Raw genomic sequence first — 17,363 nt, forward strand, 5'->3', positions numbered from 1 at the left:
TCATACGGCATAAAGAGCGCTTGTTTACTTTTTGTACTAGCGCAGAGCTGTGTGCAAGCAGCCTTTATGAGTGAATGGATGCACAATGACTGTGCAGACTCATCCAAGAGTACTCAGTACTCTGGCTGCTCAGCTGTCAGTTAATTACGAGTCACTCATTGTTTCCACAGTGACTCACATGTTTACCATTTCCTGTCTCATCAGTCCAGGCTACAGCCAGTTCCTTCTGGCTGTTTAAACTGCCTTGTATATTCCTTCCCTGCCTTCGCCTGGTCAAACATATCCTGAGAGTCTCCGATGTGTTCCTGTTAAAGACTTTGCCCAGCTGACATCCCTTCTGGTTCCTGATCCTGATCTTTTGCTTCTGACTATGCTGATTTCTGGTTCTCTGATTACTGGTTTGTCTGATTATCCGCCTTGGCTTCCAAACCCTGACTTATGTTTTGACTATGTCTCTGATCTGTACTATTTTTACTATTACATTAAAGGTGTTATTTTTACTGCATTTTCTGTCTCTGTCTGATTCATGGTTCCTGACACCTGAATTGCTAAGGGAACATTTATCATTCATTTTATTTAAATTTGGCTCATATTCTAATACATTAGCTTATATTGATTTTTTACGTTATTTTTGGTTGAATAATAAATAATTAATTAATTTATTGATATTAGATGTTTGAATTAAAATCCAAGAAAGTGCTGGGGCCATTATTTTGCCATTCAAGTGTGTAGTGTCTTTATTTAAGGTAGTATTTGAGGGACATTGTTTGGTTTGGGGCAGTGGCGGCCTGCAATCCCATATAAAAAATACAAAGATATATTTAAATATTTTCTGCTGGATGTATTTGCAGTGTAATTAGTGTTTAAAACTGTATTCTTTGCAAGAGCTGTTAGGTAGCTGCACAAAAAATAGACAAATTTGAAAATAGCTAAATAAATACATACAGTAAATCATTTTCCTAATGAACAATACTTTCTTGGCTGTGATTCTGTCCTTTTTTATGATAAATCTGTCTGTCTGTAAAGTATTTTAAAATTAATTTGTGTAAGAGGGTAACAGTACACCTCTGGTTAAACTACTCCCACTTTATGAATGTCCCGCCTCTAATTAAAGTACATTCTCTGCCTACAATGGCTTGCTGGACACAGCAAAAAAAGGTGTCCCTGGATTTTTTTTGGAGTATTGGCAACTTTGATAATATTTCTGATTTCTAGAGTTCTATTCACTCCTTTGCAACCTCATGCTCTATTCACACCTATGCACTATTGTGTGTTGTGTAAGATGCAAGCAGGAATGATTTCAACACATTGAACCTGTAACACACAGAAACAGTAAAGTTGTGAGCAGGACCTAAACAAACAGTCACCATTAACTGCCTCCTGCTATTATTGGTTATATCCTGCATTTCTTAGAAGTCAAACAACCGCAGCTCCCATTCCTGGAGATTTCAGCCTCAGCTTTTTCTTCAATGTTTCTGACACTGTCTAGACAATCATAAAAGTTTGAAGACATAATGCCATGTAGTTTGTAACAGATACAAACACATTTGGCTTTGTGTCAATGACATGTTGTACATGATGCACTTTGAACAGCAACCTTGTAGAAAACTAAATCAAAATGTGTTCTGGACTCACTTCCATTTATCAGGTTAATATTATACTGAGCTCTACTGAAATTTCCTTTTGTGAGACATACATCAAGATTTAGGCATTCAGTTGCGCAACATAAATTGAGTATTTTTGTAAACATTTATTTTAGTGTCCTTTGTGAGTACAGTCTTTGGAAACTAGTTATTATGGTCATGTTAATACCGTACCATTTGATACTACATCAGATCCTCCACCTCTTCCCATCTCAAGATCAAAATTGATGCCTCATCTAAAACCAATTTACATGCTATAGCTTATCTGCTACAAACCAGGCAATTGAAATTGAGCATATGATAGGAGGTTATATTCTAATGACATTAAACAATATCCTTATTCTTTAGAAATAATCCATACACATCAACTACTTAAAGGATGTATCAGTTGTGGATATTTTTAACTGATTCGTGACAAATTTTCTCATACATGTGTAATAATATCTCTCACTCACAGTTGGTTTAGTGAGCTTTTGATGTCGTGTATTTAAAGATGGCTGCCAGATATCCAATTGACCATGTGGTTTTGGGGGGAAGTGCAACCATGTCTTACTGACATCACTCACAAAACAACCTGTGAGTGGTCAGCAGGAATATTTACATCCTGTGGGTGGTCTCTGGTCTACTGGACTATAAATAGAGTCTCTAGCATGGGGAAATAAATGTATATTTTGAGATGTTTCTCTGTTTTTTGGACCTGTGGAAAGACCAAGCATGCAGCCAGGATTTCTTATCCAGCTATCCAGTGTAAGCTGTTGACATTCAACTACCAGAGCTAAGTATTATTTGATATTTTGGGATATTGGGAATAGGAATGTATGTTTAAGTCATGGTATTTTGTGTAATGTTTATGATAACTTTTATGTGTAAGAAGTTTTATGTATTTTGATGTCCAGTAAAGTTTTGTTTGTGCTTTTTTATCAAAACTGCTCTTTGTGTGTATTCATTTTAAAAAATCTCTAGATATTTCAATGGCTGTCCAGTATACCTTCATTATAAATTTTGTTGTTCCCACATTTGATACAACTGGTGTAGGATACTGCATGGTCACTAAATATAGAATATTTTGGATGAAATATTGTGTTATAGAGGGTGTATGAGTATTATTGATTGACTTGCTGCTAGAGTCAGCAGTTTAGTGAATAAGCCCTTAGCACAGTCACTTTGAGCCAGGACAATACATAAAAATCGTGTTGTTTTTGCATTTGTGTTCCCTCTGAGAATAGAGATGCATACTCTGTTTTAAAAAAAAGAAGGAGGGAAGGAATCAGCGCCTAAGATTCCAACATGGGTATATTCTGGGTACTGGAAACCCATTGCAGAGGAATTGATTAAATATGCTTCTCCGATCTATGCAGACCTAGGTACTGAACTTGGTACGCAGGTTTTGTGTTTATATTTAAGTGTATATTCTAAGAAGGAGCAGAAAGCTGCTGCCACTACTGGGTGGTTAGTCGTGCAGGCCCTTTGCCGCGAGGTGCAGAAGAATGAAGAGCTTGAGGAGCAGTTGCAGAAAGCAAAAGATACATTGATTATGACTAAAGAATGTATGCAAAGTAATGCATGTCGAGTAGTTGCCTTAGAGGAAAAGTGTAAAGTGAGAGCGATGGTTGCAGATCCCACATGGAATCCTGAAGACACGCTCCAGTCTTTAGATGATGAGTATGTGTCCTATTCTGATGATAGTGATAATTTGGATGAGCGTCAGGCATGTCCAATAATCACACAACAGAGAAAAAGGAAAATAAAATGGGGGGTTTGGTGGAGAGAATGGTTTGCGGGATACTGCTCGTGATGAACTAAATGAAGTGGTAAAGGAGTACACCCAAACTGAGTTCAAGGAGCAGCTTGCAGTGGTGACCGAGTGTTTGGAAGACTCTACAAGCAAGGCGAATGATTTAGGAAATAGGCCATTTAAAGTTAAACCTGCAGTGGCTTTGAAGTATGTTCAAAACTTTGTAGGCAGAGCTGAAGATTTGAATGAGCGGTGCACAGCCCTCATAAACATGTCTAATGATGCAAAGGACAAAGGCACTAAGCCTGAAAGCAAAAGTAGGACATGTGACACTGTTACTTCCCTTAAGCGGGAAGCTGAGGATCTGATCAGCTATGGCTGATACAAGCAAGGCAAGGCCTATGGTCTTCAGGAGACACATAAGGACTGATTTACTTAGGGCGGGGGTCCCTAGAGAGGAAATAGATGGGTTTCCTACACCAGCATTGCTTAAGAAGTGGAAGCAAGTGATTGGGAATGGCAGATTCAGTCACTCATATTGTTAGAGAGTGCCATGCTGTAAAGACTGGACAACAACAGGCCTTTTTTCCCAGGACAGCATGGAGAGACATGCAAATGTATTTGTTTTGTTGGAAGTCAATGCCTTTCCGTAAAAGTGTTATAAGGCAACAGTGGGCACCCTACAACAGTTTTGCAGTTTAAAAAGGGGCATATTGAGAAATGTGAGCAGTGAGCTATGTTTATTGGCACAGGTGGAAGGAACATATAATCTGCTTTGTCTCTAACTCTTTTATGGTACTGAGCATTGAGAGGTGGAGCAGGCAGAGCAGATGACCAAGCCAGATGGGATGAGGCAGACCAGAAGATCGGATGAGAGTCTGAGGAAGATGCCTATGATTTCCTGATGGTGGCTGAATTGGAGTAGACTTTCATCTGAGCATTTCCTTATGACCAGGAGGAGAAGGAAGGACGACATGGGACTCTCCCCATCCGGAATTTTCTTTCCACAGACTGCAAAGGACATTGCTAACCCTTTGTTTGATTACCTAGAACATATGGGAGTCAAAAGGGAATTTCTCTCTCATTACAATACGGGGGGGTATATTTCACCCTTTCCTGGACAAATGCTTTAACCTCCCTGGCGGTATGATTCTTTTGGATTTTAGGTGCTGAAAGCGGTACCATTATTTTAGGTGCTGAAAGCATGTAATTCTTGTGAATAAGCAGCCCAAACCAACTGTATACATTTATTATACATATTATATATATATATATATATATATATATATATATATATATATATATGTATGTATACATATATTATGTATACATATATTATATATATATATATATATATATATATATATATATATATATAATGTATACAGTTGGTTTGGGCTGCTCATTCACAAGAATTACGTGTATATATATATATATATACGTGTATATATATATATATATATATATATATATATATGTATATATATATATATATATATATATATATATATATATATATATATATATATATATATATATAATATGTGTGTGTGTGTGTATATATATATATATATATATATGTATATGTGTATATATATATACGTATATATATATATATACTGTATATATATGTATATATATATATATATACATATATTTACATAAAAAGTACAGTAAAACTGCAGGAAAGGGCACTGGGGGGTAATGTAATGTGATTTTATTTTATTTTGAACGATATCAGTGTGTTTGGTGCATTTTACATTCGAATTTGCCGCCGGTTCCACCCCCCGGCGGACGTCACGTCGCCGGAGACGGAAGCCGGGGCTCGCAGACGATCGGGAGAGAGCTCCGCTGCCGCACACCGCTCACAGTCTTCGCTGGATCCCGGAGAAAAGGTAAGTAAAACCTCCTCCAGCATCCAGCGATCTTCTTAGCGCTACCCCGAGTGTGACTCGGGGTTACCGCTTTTGGCACTAAAATCTTACCCCGAGTCACACTCGGGAATACCGCTAGGAAGGTTAAGAGCTATTGAGAATTCTATAAAAATCAAGAGGTGGAATGTGTTGCTATAGATATTTGATAATTTTATAGCAAATGAACACAAAAGGAACAACATGTCTGCTTTAGACTTGATTGGACAATTTTGGAGAAAGCAGTCCATCTCCATAATATGGAAGTTGAGTAACTGTTTAGGATATTTATTGCATACACATTGTACATGCTTTTTTGAAGATAATTAGCTTGTGCATGTTGTAGGGCATATTTTTGTAACTATGAATTGTGTGATTTGCGTGATGTATATAGGGAAAAAAGCATTGAGGAAAGCTAGGCTCCTACGAGAAGTTGAAATGTATGAATTCTAATTATTGCCTATGTATGGGATCAACAGGTGGATTGTATCAGTTATGGATATTTTAACTGATTTATGACAAATGTTCCCATACATGTGTAATAATATTTCTCACCCACAGGTGGTTTAGTGAGCTTTTGATGTCGTGTATTTAAAGATTGCAGCCGCATATCCAATTGACCATGTGGTTTTGGGGGAAAGTGCAACCATGTCTTGCTGACATCACTCACAAAACAACCTGTGAGTGGTCAGCAGGAATATTTACATCCTGTGGGTGGTCTCTGGTCTACAGGACTATAAATAGAGTCTCTAGCGTGGGGGAAAGAGAGGTTTGTTTTGAGAGGTATTGCTGCTTTTTAGGAACTGTGGAAAGACAAAGCATGCAGCCAGGATCTCTTTTTGTCCCGTTCCTCCAGCTATCCATTGTAAGCTGTTAACATTCAACTACCAGAGCTAAGAATTATTTGATATTTTGGGATATTGGGAAAAGCAGTGTATGTTTAAGTCATGGTATTTTGTGTAATGTTTATGGTAACTTTTATGTGTAAGAAGCTTTATGTATTTTGATGTCCAGTAAAGTTTTGTTTTATGCTTTTTATCAAAACTGCTCTTGGTGTGTTCATTTTAAATATTCACTAGATATTTCAGTGGCTGTCCAGTATACCTTCATTATAAATGTTGTTGTTCCCACATTCGATAAAATGGCCCTGTAGTCTTTTATTGATTCAATGATTTCCTACTGTGCTCTTCTGCTTTCACTCCTTCTCCCCTTCATTTCTAATTGTTCGGAAAGGGCAGTGCACTTTAATTGCGGTCACGTGCACTGCTGTATGCACACTACAAATCCCATTGTCCCTAGCAAATCTCAGGAGCAAACAAGAAAGGGTGGCAACCATCCTAAATACAGTGGGACAGGGGAGAACGGATATACAGTGAGGGAAAAAGTATTTGATCTCCTGCTGATTTAGTATTTTTGCCCACTGACAAAGAAATGATCAGTCTATAATTTTAATTGTAGGTTAATTTAACAGTGAGAGAAAGAATAACAACTAAAATATCCAGAAAAAAAGCATTTCAAAAAAGTTCTAAATTGATTTGCATTTTAATGATTGAAATAAGTATTTGATCCCCTATCAATCAGCAAGATTTCTGGCTCCCAGGTGTCTTCTATACAGGTAACAAGCTGAGATTAAGAGCACTCTCTTGCTTGTTACCTGAAAGCTGCTGGAGGTGAAGACAATGCCCAACTTCTCCCACTGCCTCCGCTTTCTGGTTTAAGTGTGACCGGTTGCTATGGAAACTGAGGCATGTGCCCTATTGTATTTGCCTTTCCCATACTTCTCCTCTATGGTAAAGGTATAGTTTTCAAGCCGAGAATACATTCTTGAGAATTTTTTTTTTTTAAAACAGATTTTCGTGTCACTTTCAGTAAAAATGGCATTTCAGAATGATCAGTCTATTCAGATATATAGACAGCACAAGTTACGTGCAAATCTTGACTTTTACTCTACCTGCCATTAGAGCCCCCTGTTGCTCAGTGAAGTCCCCCATAGTATTTACCCTCTTCCTGCCTGTGCTATAGCCAAAAGACAGCTACAGTGCGGGCCTAAATTGCCATGAGGGCGTCCATGTACCTTCTACCGTGCATGAGCGGCCTGCGCTCCCTGTTGGGCGCGCGTGGCTTGCTCTGTGATCACCGAGTCCACAAGACCGGCCCCTTACCACATGATAAGCTGTCAGCCAATGACAGCTGATCACATGATGTAAACAGAGCCGGTAATTGGCCTTTTTTTCCCTCACACTGACAGTACCGCCTTCTGTCAGAGGGACATCAGTTTCAAATACAGAGAAAGCCACTGCCGCCTCATCTGTGCCCACCAGTGCCACCTACCAGTGCCAACCAGTCCCACCTACCAGTGCAAATTAGTACCACCTACCAGTGTCACCTATCAATGCCCACCAGTGCCACCTAACAATGCCAGCCAGTGCCCTTCAGTGCTTCCCATCTGTGCCCACCAGTGCCACCCATCAGTGCCACCTATCAATGCCACCTATCAGTGCCCACCAGTCCCGTCTTATCAGTGCCCATCAGTGCTGCCTGATCAGTGCCTATCAGTGAAGCCTATCAGTGCCCATCAGTAAAGCCTATCAGTGCCCATCAGTTCAGCTTATCAGTGCCCATTAGTACAGCCTATCAGTGCCCATCAGTGCAGCCTCATCACTGCACATCAATGAAGTAGAAAAATTACCTGTTTGCAAAATTTTGACTATGAATTCTCTTTTTTTTTTAAACAAACCAAAAAAACCCAGTAGTGATTAAATACCAACAAAAGAAAGCTCTATTTGTGTGAAACAAATTTGTGCGAAAAAAAATTTAATTTGGGTACAGTGTTGCATGACCACGCAATTTTTTATGTGCGACATCGCTAAAAGCTGAAAATTGGCCTGGGCAGGAAGGCGGTTTAAGTAGTTAAGATCAACAACAGAGCTTGGCGATGGGTAGGGACACAATCACTTGTATAGCAGGAGTTATAGTTTGCATATAAAGTCAGCTGCTAATACCACTGGATCTACTGATCATTTGACATTGAGATTTCCCTGTTTTCCATGAAGGTCATGCTCACTCTGGATTTCTTAGGCTTAGCAAATTATTTAAACCCCTATTCCTGCCCCCTTCCCTCAGCTGTGAGAGGTAGTTAGTATTATTTACAAACATAGTGCAGCGCAATAAATATTTTATATGAGAGGATAATCCATATTATAAGCCAAAAGTCACAGAACAGTCCATATGGTGCAGGAAAGTTGAAAAACAATAGGATCCCCTCCACCTGTGATTACAACGCGCTCAAATGAAATGAAAAAAATCAGAGCTTTCCCTGAAAGGGTTAAACATCAAGGCAGCTTCCTTTGCATCCACAGCTTACACAGGGGACTGATCAGCTGGTCAAATACGGACAATATCCGCTCATCAATAAGCATACCATGCAATAAAAAGACTGATCAAAGTGCTCTCTGTTAAAAACTTTTATTCAAACCATAAATAAAAAGACCGCACTTACATAAATATAGGCAGTAGCTCTCTCCAGATCGCACTGTGTCTCAGATGCAGGGAGAGACAGTGCTGCTGCAAGGAAAGCAGCTCCCGAGCACAGCTTATCCGAGGGTGGCGGCGGGTGACGAGCGGCTCCACCTCCCGTACGCGTATCGTCCAATGAGGGACTTCATCAGCCGGGGCACCCGCTTTTGTATGACCAGGCTCTATTGACACAGTGTCATTGTGTGTTGATACTATTCGTGATCAGCAGATATTGATACATTATTCATTGTATTGACACTACTCATTTTTCTGCATTGCTCTGTTGGTGGGTTCCAGCAGTATGAATGGTGTGCATGTATTGTTTTTAATGATTATGTAGTTCACCTATGGTGACAAGGTGGAAGGTTTCCCTTTTTTTTATTACCTGGTTTGTTTTTTGATTATTAAATAAACATTTTTATTCAGTATTGAGTTGGTTGTTTTTGGAAATTCAGTGCATTTATATTTATACCCCGGCTACTCATATATGGCGCTTTGGGGGCAACACTCTTTGTTTGCTGTCCCTGTCTTCTTTGCATGTTCATGACTCCCTTCCCTAGGCCCATAGGAAGTGTAATTCACCTAAAGCTGACCAGTGGTGGATCACAAAGCAGTGAGTCTTTAAAGGGCCAGCTCCAGAGAATATATGAACAAAAGCTGACTTTTTTATTTTTATTTTAACTAGTGCAGGGCTGTGTATTTAAAAAAATAATAATTAACTGGAACTGGGATTTAAGCATTCCTGGCAGGATAAAGCTGCGTTTGCTATAGGAAAGTTTCCATTTCCAGCCAAGAGTATAATTGTTTACTGTTATCCATATTAAGATAAGAATGCTGCCACAGTCAATCCTTCATGCATGCACAAGAATGCTTGTGGAAGAAATACACGTGTATATAAATTGGGGTGTTCAGCAGTTAAATTTAACAGTGCAATGATGAAGTACGGGAGAAAACATTCATTATAGCATTGTTTCCATGTGCTATCCATGATTATAATAAACTACTATCATGTGTCTATAGCTGGTTGTTGCCTTTTTCCTTTACCAATAATAGACTGTGATAAATAAGGAACTTGACACATAGGATAACAATTGCAGAATCTGATTATAAAATATATCTCTTTTTTATAACAGGCTCATGCCCGTGTGTGGCATCTCTACAACAAAGAATTCCGTTCCACGCAAAAAGGCCTTGTGTCAATTGCGCTGGCTTCTCATTGGATAGACCCAGAGAAAGACAACATAACAGAAGACAATATCCGGGAATGTCGAAAGTCCCTAGATTTTGTACTGGGATGGTTTGCAAAACCAATATTTCTCGATGGTGATTATCCTCTGTCAATGAAGAGCAACCTTTCCTATTTACTGCCTGAGTTTACAGAGAAGGAGAAGAAGTTGAATAAAGGGACAGCCGATTTCTTCGCCCTTTCCTTTGGGCCATCCTTAAGTTTCCAGTTGTTGGATGTAGACATGACGTTCCGACAGACAGAATCTCTTAACCTTCGGAGGCTCTTAACTTGGATAAATATGGAATACAACAAACCGCCAATATTTATTGTGGAGAATGGCTGGCTCCTTGCTGAAATCACAAAGCAAGAAGACGCAAAGTTTATGTATTATCTCAAGAAGTTTGTCATGGAAATGTTAAAGGGTAAAGTTAAATAAAGCCTTTAGAATATATTTTCCAAAGAGATAATTTTATTAGAGCTTTTCTGGAGTTTTAACTTATTGAAACCATATTGGATGCCCGTTACTTAATTTTTAAAGTGAGAAATTTAAAAAAAAAATGAATATTGACAATTGACCAACATATGCTGTCACTATTTCCCATGCTTTCCATGTAGCAATGCTGTGACTGGTTGATAGGTTGCTGAGACAGTGGAAAATATACTGTGGGATTCAGCCACAGAGTATACCTATTGTAGATTGTACTGTGGGATTCAGCCACAGAGTATACCTATTGTAGATTGTACTGTGGGATTCGGCCACAGAGTATACCTATTGTAGATTGTACTGTGGGATTCGGCCACAGAGTATACCTATTGTAGATTGTACTGTGGGATTCAGCCACAGAGTATACCTATTGTAGATTGTACTGTGGGATTCAGCCACAGAGTAAACCTATTGTAGATTGTACTGTGGGATTCAGCCACAGAGTATACCTATTGTAGACTGTACTGTGGGATTCAGCCACAGAGTATACCTATTGTAGACTGTACTGTGGGATTCAGCCACAGAGTATACCTATTGTAGATTGTACTGTGGGATTCAGCCACAGAGTATACCTATTGTAGATTGTACTGTGGGATTCAGCCACAGAGTATACCTATTGTAGATTGTACTGTGGGATTCAGCCACAGAGTATACCTATTGTAGATTGTACTGTGGGATTCAGCCACAGAGTATACCTATTGTAGACTGTACTGTGGGATTCAGCCACAGAGTATACCTATTGTAGACTGTACTGTGGGATTCAGCCACATAGTATACCTATTGTAGATTGTACTGTGGGATTCAGCCACAGAGTATACCTATTGTAGACTGTACTGTGGGATTCAGCCACAGAGTATACCTATTGTAGACTGTACTGTGGGATTCAGCCACAGAGTATACATATTGTAGACTGTACTGTGGGATTCAGCCACAGAGTATACCTATTGTAGATTGTACTGTGGGATTCAGCCACAGAGTATACCTATTGTAGATTGTACTGTGGGATTCAGCCACAGAGTATACCTATTGTAGATTGTACTGTGGGATTCAGCCACAGAGTATACCTATTGTAGATTGTACTGTGGGATTCAGCCACAGAGTATACCTATTGTAGATAGTCTAGTAGTCTAGAAGGAGGGCTCTGAGATGACTAAACTGACAGATCATCAAAAAAATGAAATATATGCAATCACAGTTTAAGTTGTATGCTATTAGCTGAGTGCTGAATATGTTAGTTTGATACATTATTGCTAAAGATACACTTCAGCTTCTTATTAGAGGAATACAATGTCAGGAGCACAAGGGCTTCCTATGCCCCAGAGCCAGCTGTAGGTTATATGGTAACCTGGACCTAAATTTAGGATAGTCTCCCCACCACATGGAAAAGCAGAGTGATTTTGGCAGAGAAAAGGCCCATTCACATTTAGGCGTTTCATTCCAGTGTGTTAATGCAGGTTGTTACTGCAGTGCATAGCATGCATTTTTTTATGTTGCGTTAAAGAAGGCCATTCATTATGAATGGGCTGCCATTGTACCACAATGGAAGGAAAAACCTATATGGTCTTTAAAAAAAAAAGCATACCACATTACATGGTATATGCATTTTTGTGTGGTATGTGGTGTGTTTAGGTCTATTTACGATAGTTGTGTTTATTTAGTGCAGTTTGTTTTTGTGTTTTGTCCTTTTATATGTGTATGTTTTTCTTTTCTGTGAAAAAAAATAAGGCAAATGAAGGACCATTTTTTGTCACCAGAACAGGTCCATGATATAAGGAGCTTCTGTAGAAGCCATTTAAAGTCCATTGCACCCTTAAAACCTTCAAAAACGACCTTTATATCCCTATTTTCACATTGGTGCCTTGATCTAGAAGAGACCAAATCAGTAATTGTCAAAAACGGGACTTCTATTTCCTTCTGCTTCTTTCCTCCTCCTTTCTGCGTTATAAAAGCTACTGCACATTACTGGAAGCTTGTGAAAGAGAACATGCAGGCTTTCTTATTTTCTATCAAATTTTAACAAAAAATAATAAGAAGAAGAAAGCAGAGCTTGTGGCTACTTTTTACATGTTTTATTGTTAGATGTTTTTTTGTTTTTTATTAAAACAGAGATTTTTTTTACAGAGCTCAGATGCTCAATCTGAAATCTATACACACCGCTTCATCCCCCAGCCTTTCCATCCTACCTGCTCTGGTCAGCCAGAAAATATAGAGTTTCAGTCAAAGTCTGTAGGTAACTGCTCCTGCTGTGTCCTCATTTAATAAAACCCATAATGCGCTGTGACAGTTGATGGGTTCACATTGTATTAAATATTTTTTATTATAAAATACATATTTATAAAATACATTTTTCTAAAATACATATTTCATATTTATTTTAATTGACCCAAAATCATTAGAGATGTACTTTAATCAACTAGTTGCGCTTACTAGATGAATATAGAGATCTGTGTTCCTAAATAGTAGGAACACAAGATCACCCAGTTTGTCTCTGACAGAATAGCGGTCTGCCTTGTGTAACGCTCCTGCGTTTTACGTGTGATGTGGATTTTCAGCTGCAGAAATATTCCACTTCAGTAGTCATGTAGAGAAACGCTGAGACACCAATCCCAACTCTCAATGACTCATCATGTGTGGATGATCTCAATTCAGCAAGTAAATACACACACTCAATAAGATGTTTCCTAGAGTGACTTATGTATATAGTAACACAGTGATGATAGGCTGAAGAGACAGGTTGGGTAGAGATGGTAGATGACAGACACTTGAAAGGAAATGTTCTTGAAAGTAAGATAGTAGCAGATGGGATGCAGATAGGTTTAGCAATCATGTATGGTAGCAGATGACAGAGTAGCAGGTGGACATACAAGAGAGATCAACCCAGTGCAAGAACAGGTGGTAGTAGGCTCAAGAGCTAGCAATCTTAGATAATGCAGATGTAGTAATAGTCCTTAGTATGCAGAGCTAGATAGTGTAAGCTTTAGTATAAAGGTTATAGAGGTTTCCCCTGTGGGGTACTTATCACTAATAGCAATGTAGCAGAGGAGAGGTTCGGCAAGAGCGGATGATCCGGTAGCGGGATACAGGGATCAGCGCAGCGTGGTTCCGACAGCGAGGTATGCTTTCAAGCATGAGAGCTTCAAGACAGGTTAGCATCAAGGCACAAAGCAGTTTGAACGAACACATGTGAGTGAGAGCCGGCGATCTAAATAGCCATCCAGTCCGGCGCTCAGTGATGACAGCATCAGTCTTAAAGGTGTATGCGCACCTTACCAAAAGAGAATGGTGGGGCGCATACACTTATGAAAGAGTAATTAGGGTACCCAAAGGTACCAGAACATTACAGTACCCCCCCCTTAAGGCCGGCTCCTGAAGGCCTCTGGAGCTGGTTTGTCTGGGTACTTCGCATGAAAATTGCGGATTAATCTAGAGGCATGTATGTCAGAGGTGTTTAGCCAGGTGTCGTCTTGGGGCCCATAGTTCTTCCATCGAACCAAGTACTGAAGTCTTCCTCTGTGGATACGAGAATCCAGAATCTCTTTTATCTCGTATTCTTCTCCACCTTCAACTTGTACAGGAAGAGGAGGTGGGATAGTAGGCCTTATTCCTTGGTCAGGAACATGGGGCTTCAGTAGTGACACATGGAAAATGGGATGTATTTTGAGGTCTATTGGCAATGTAAGCTGTACTGCAGCTTTTCCAATAAGTTTCTTGATTGGGAAAGGTCCCAAGAACAGAGGTCCAAGCTTTTTGCTAGGGATTTTCAGTCTTAAATTTTTTGTTGAGAGCCAAACGAGGTCCCCGATAGCGTACTGAGGAGAAGGTCTTCTGCGAAGATCATAGTACTTCTTTTGTTGACTATGAGCGTGTGCAATGGTAGTATTAAGCAAACCCAGAGAGTCCTTTATTTGGGTAAGATAGTCTGAAGCTACTGGGTTATTTGAAGGAAGGATGCGTGGTGGAAGAATAGAGGGATGAAACCCATAGTTCAAGTAGAACGGACTCTGCTTGGTCGTACTGTGGGTTGCGTTGTTGTAGGCAAATTCTGCCAGAGGGAGAAGATCCACCCAATCATCCTGTTGGTAAGAAGTGTAACAACGTAAATATTGCTCGATGCATTGGTTGACTCTTTCAGTCTGTCCGTTGGTCTGCGGATGGTAAGGAGAAGTGAGCTTCCGCTCGATCCGTAGTATGTGACATAGTTCTTGCCAGAACTTGGAAATAAATTGTGATCCACGGTCAGACAGAAGAGTTTTTGGGATACCATGTAACTTAAAGACATGTTTCATCAGGAGTTCTGCCGTTTGTTTGGACGAAGGTAGTCTACGAATAGCAATGAAATGTGCCATTTTTGTCAGATGGTCCACTCACACTAAGATGGTATTAAATCCTTTGGAAGGAGGCAATTCCACTATAAAGTCCAAGGACACAACTTCCCATGGAGTTTGGGTTATTGGTAGACTGCATAGTAGACCGGATGGTCTCGTAGTGTCAATTTTGGACCTGGCACAGACATTGCATGAGGAGACGAATTTTTGTATAGATGTTTTCATGTCAGGCCACCAGAATTGCCTGGTAATCAGATTAAGAGTCTTTGTCATACCCATATGTCCTGCCATAGGCACATCATGCGATAATTCCAAGATCTTGGTGCGTATGGTAGGTGGTATGTAAAGTTTATTGTTGTAGTAGAGGAAGCCTTCTGCATCAGTATTTAGTTGTGGTGGGGGTGAATCCAAACTTATATCATGCAAAACCTCTTCCTTCAAGGAACGGACAACTCCAATAATGCGTTTGTGAGGTATTATAGGAACGGAAGGGATTTCGAAGTAGTTTTCTTCAGTTAGTCGTGCTAGTGCATCCGCCTTTTTGTTCTTATCTGCAGGTGTGTAGGTCACTAGGAAGTTAAACCTTAGAAAGAATAGTGACCATCGTACCTGTCGGTGAGAGAGAGTTTTGTTAGTCTGAAGATATTGGAGATTTTTATGGTCCGTGTATATAAGTATTGGTAATTGGGTGCCTTCGAGTAGATGTCGCCAATTCTCCAGAGCCAATTTTATAGCAAGCAGTTCCTTTTCACCCACGGGGTAATTTATCTCTGGACTGCTTAGGGATTTAGAAAAAAAGGCAACTGGATGAAGTGGTGAAGTGTGAGTTGGTCGTTGAGAGAGTATTGCTCCTACTGCCATGTTTGACGCATCTACTTCCAGAATGTATTGGAGGGATGGGTCTGGATGGCGTAATATGGGAGCAGAAGTAAACCTTGTCTTTAACAGGTGAAAAGCTTTATTTGCTTCATCTGACCATTTGAATGGTTTTTAATGCTAGTGAGCTGTGTGAGGGGTCTCACAATGGCAGAGAAGTTTCTGATGAACTTCCTGTAGAAATTCGAAAATCCAAGGAATCGCTGTAGCGCCTTGCGTGTGCTTGGTGTAGGCCAATCCTGAATGCAGGATATCTTACTCATGTCCATCTCGATTCCTGTTTTGGATATGATGTAGCCTAGAAACAGTACCTCTTCTTTATGAAACAAGCATTTTTTCAGTTTCACATAAAGGTTGTGTGCAAGCAATCTCGATAATACTAGTCTTACATGTCTTATGTGTTCAGACAGGGATCATGAATATATAAGTATATCATCCAGATATACCACAACACAGACATCTAGTAAGTCTCTGAAAATATCGTTTATAAATCGTTGAAAAACTGCAGGGGCGTTGCATAGCCCGAATGGCATTACAAGATATTCGAACAATCCGTATCTGGTTCTGAATGCAGTCTTCCACTCGTGTCCAGCACGGATTCGAATGAGATTGTATGCTCCTTTCAGATCCAATTTTGAAAAATAGGTAGCTCCACGCACCTGCTCAATGAGCTCAGAGATAAGCGGTAGAGGATAGCGATCTTTTATTGTTATAGCATTCAATTGCCTATCGTCGATGATAGGCCTGAGACTTGAGTCCTTATTGCGGACAAAAAAGAGTCCTGCTGCTGTGGAAGAAGTGGAAGGTCTAATAAAACCTTTCTTCAAATTCTCATCCAAATAGTCTTTGAGATGGGAAAGTTCATCCTGTGAAAGAGGATAAACATGACCGAACGGCAATTTGCTATTTGGGAGTAGATCAATGCTACAATCATAGTCTCGATGGGGAGGTAGTGCTTGAGCATTTTTCTCAAGAAAAACCTCAGAGAGATCCTGATAACATAGTGGTGCAATCTCATCTGTCACCACAGACAGGATCTTCCCGAAAGACGGGAGGTTACACGTACCCTCGCAATAGCAAGAGAGGAAGGCCAGGGTCCGTTCCTTCCAATCTATGGTTGGTTGATGTGTGTGCAACCAGGGAAGTCCCAACACAATGAGAAAGTGGGGTGAAGGTATTAGATCGAAGGTAGTGGTCTCCATATGAGACCCGTTAGTAGTGACTAGGAGTGCCTGTGTCTGATCAGTGATTGGACCAGAGGATAAAGGAACACCGTTAATAAGACTTACTGAGACAGGTTTAAGTTTAGAAATAATAGGAACTTTATTTAAAGCAGCAAAACGTATGTCAATATAATTTCCACAAGATCCTGTGTCAATCATGGCCTTAGTAGTAATCCTGTTCTGGTCCCACTGTAATGTTAAGCAAACAGAAAGGTAAGGGTTAGTGATTGAAGTTGTCAATCCCCCTAGGAGGACATGTGAACACTCACCCTTCTTTTTGTAGACTAGGGGACAGACGTTTATCTTGTGATCCGGGGATGCACAGTACAAGCAGAGATTACCAGATCGTCTTTTGGCTCTTTCCATAGTTGATAGAGGTGGGCGTATGGTTCCTACCTCCATAGGAACGGGGTCAACGGCCGA

At 39.9% G+C, this 17,363-nt stretch overlaps 1 protein-coding gene across 1 annotated transcript in view; it reads left to right on the top strand.

Moving 5' to 3' along the window:
• Window positions 1–17,363, top strand: part of KL (klotho) — a 98,564-nt gene that overhangs the window by 50,978 nt on the left and 30,223 nt on the right. Inside the window, exon 2 of the mRNA XM_082244552.1 lies at window positions 9,938–10,454. Within this exon, the coding sequence (XP_082100678.1) occupies window positions 9,938–10,454 (517 nt within the window). The remainder of the gene's footprint in view (window positions 1–9,937; window positions 10,455–17,363) is intronic.

The sequence above is a fragment of the Pelophylax lessonae genome (genome assembly GCF_965119305.1).
Source record: "Pelophylax lessonae genome assembly, chromosome: 2".
Classification (NCBI taxonomy): domain Eukaryota; kingdom Metazoa; phylum Chordata; class Amphibia; order Anura; family Ranidae; genus Pelophylax; species Pelophylax lessonae.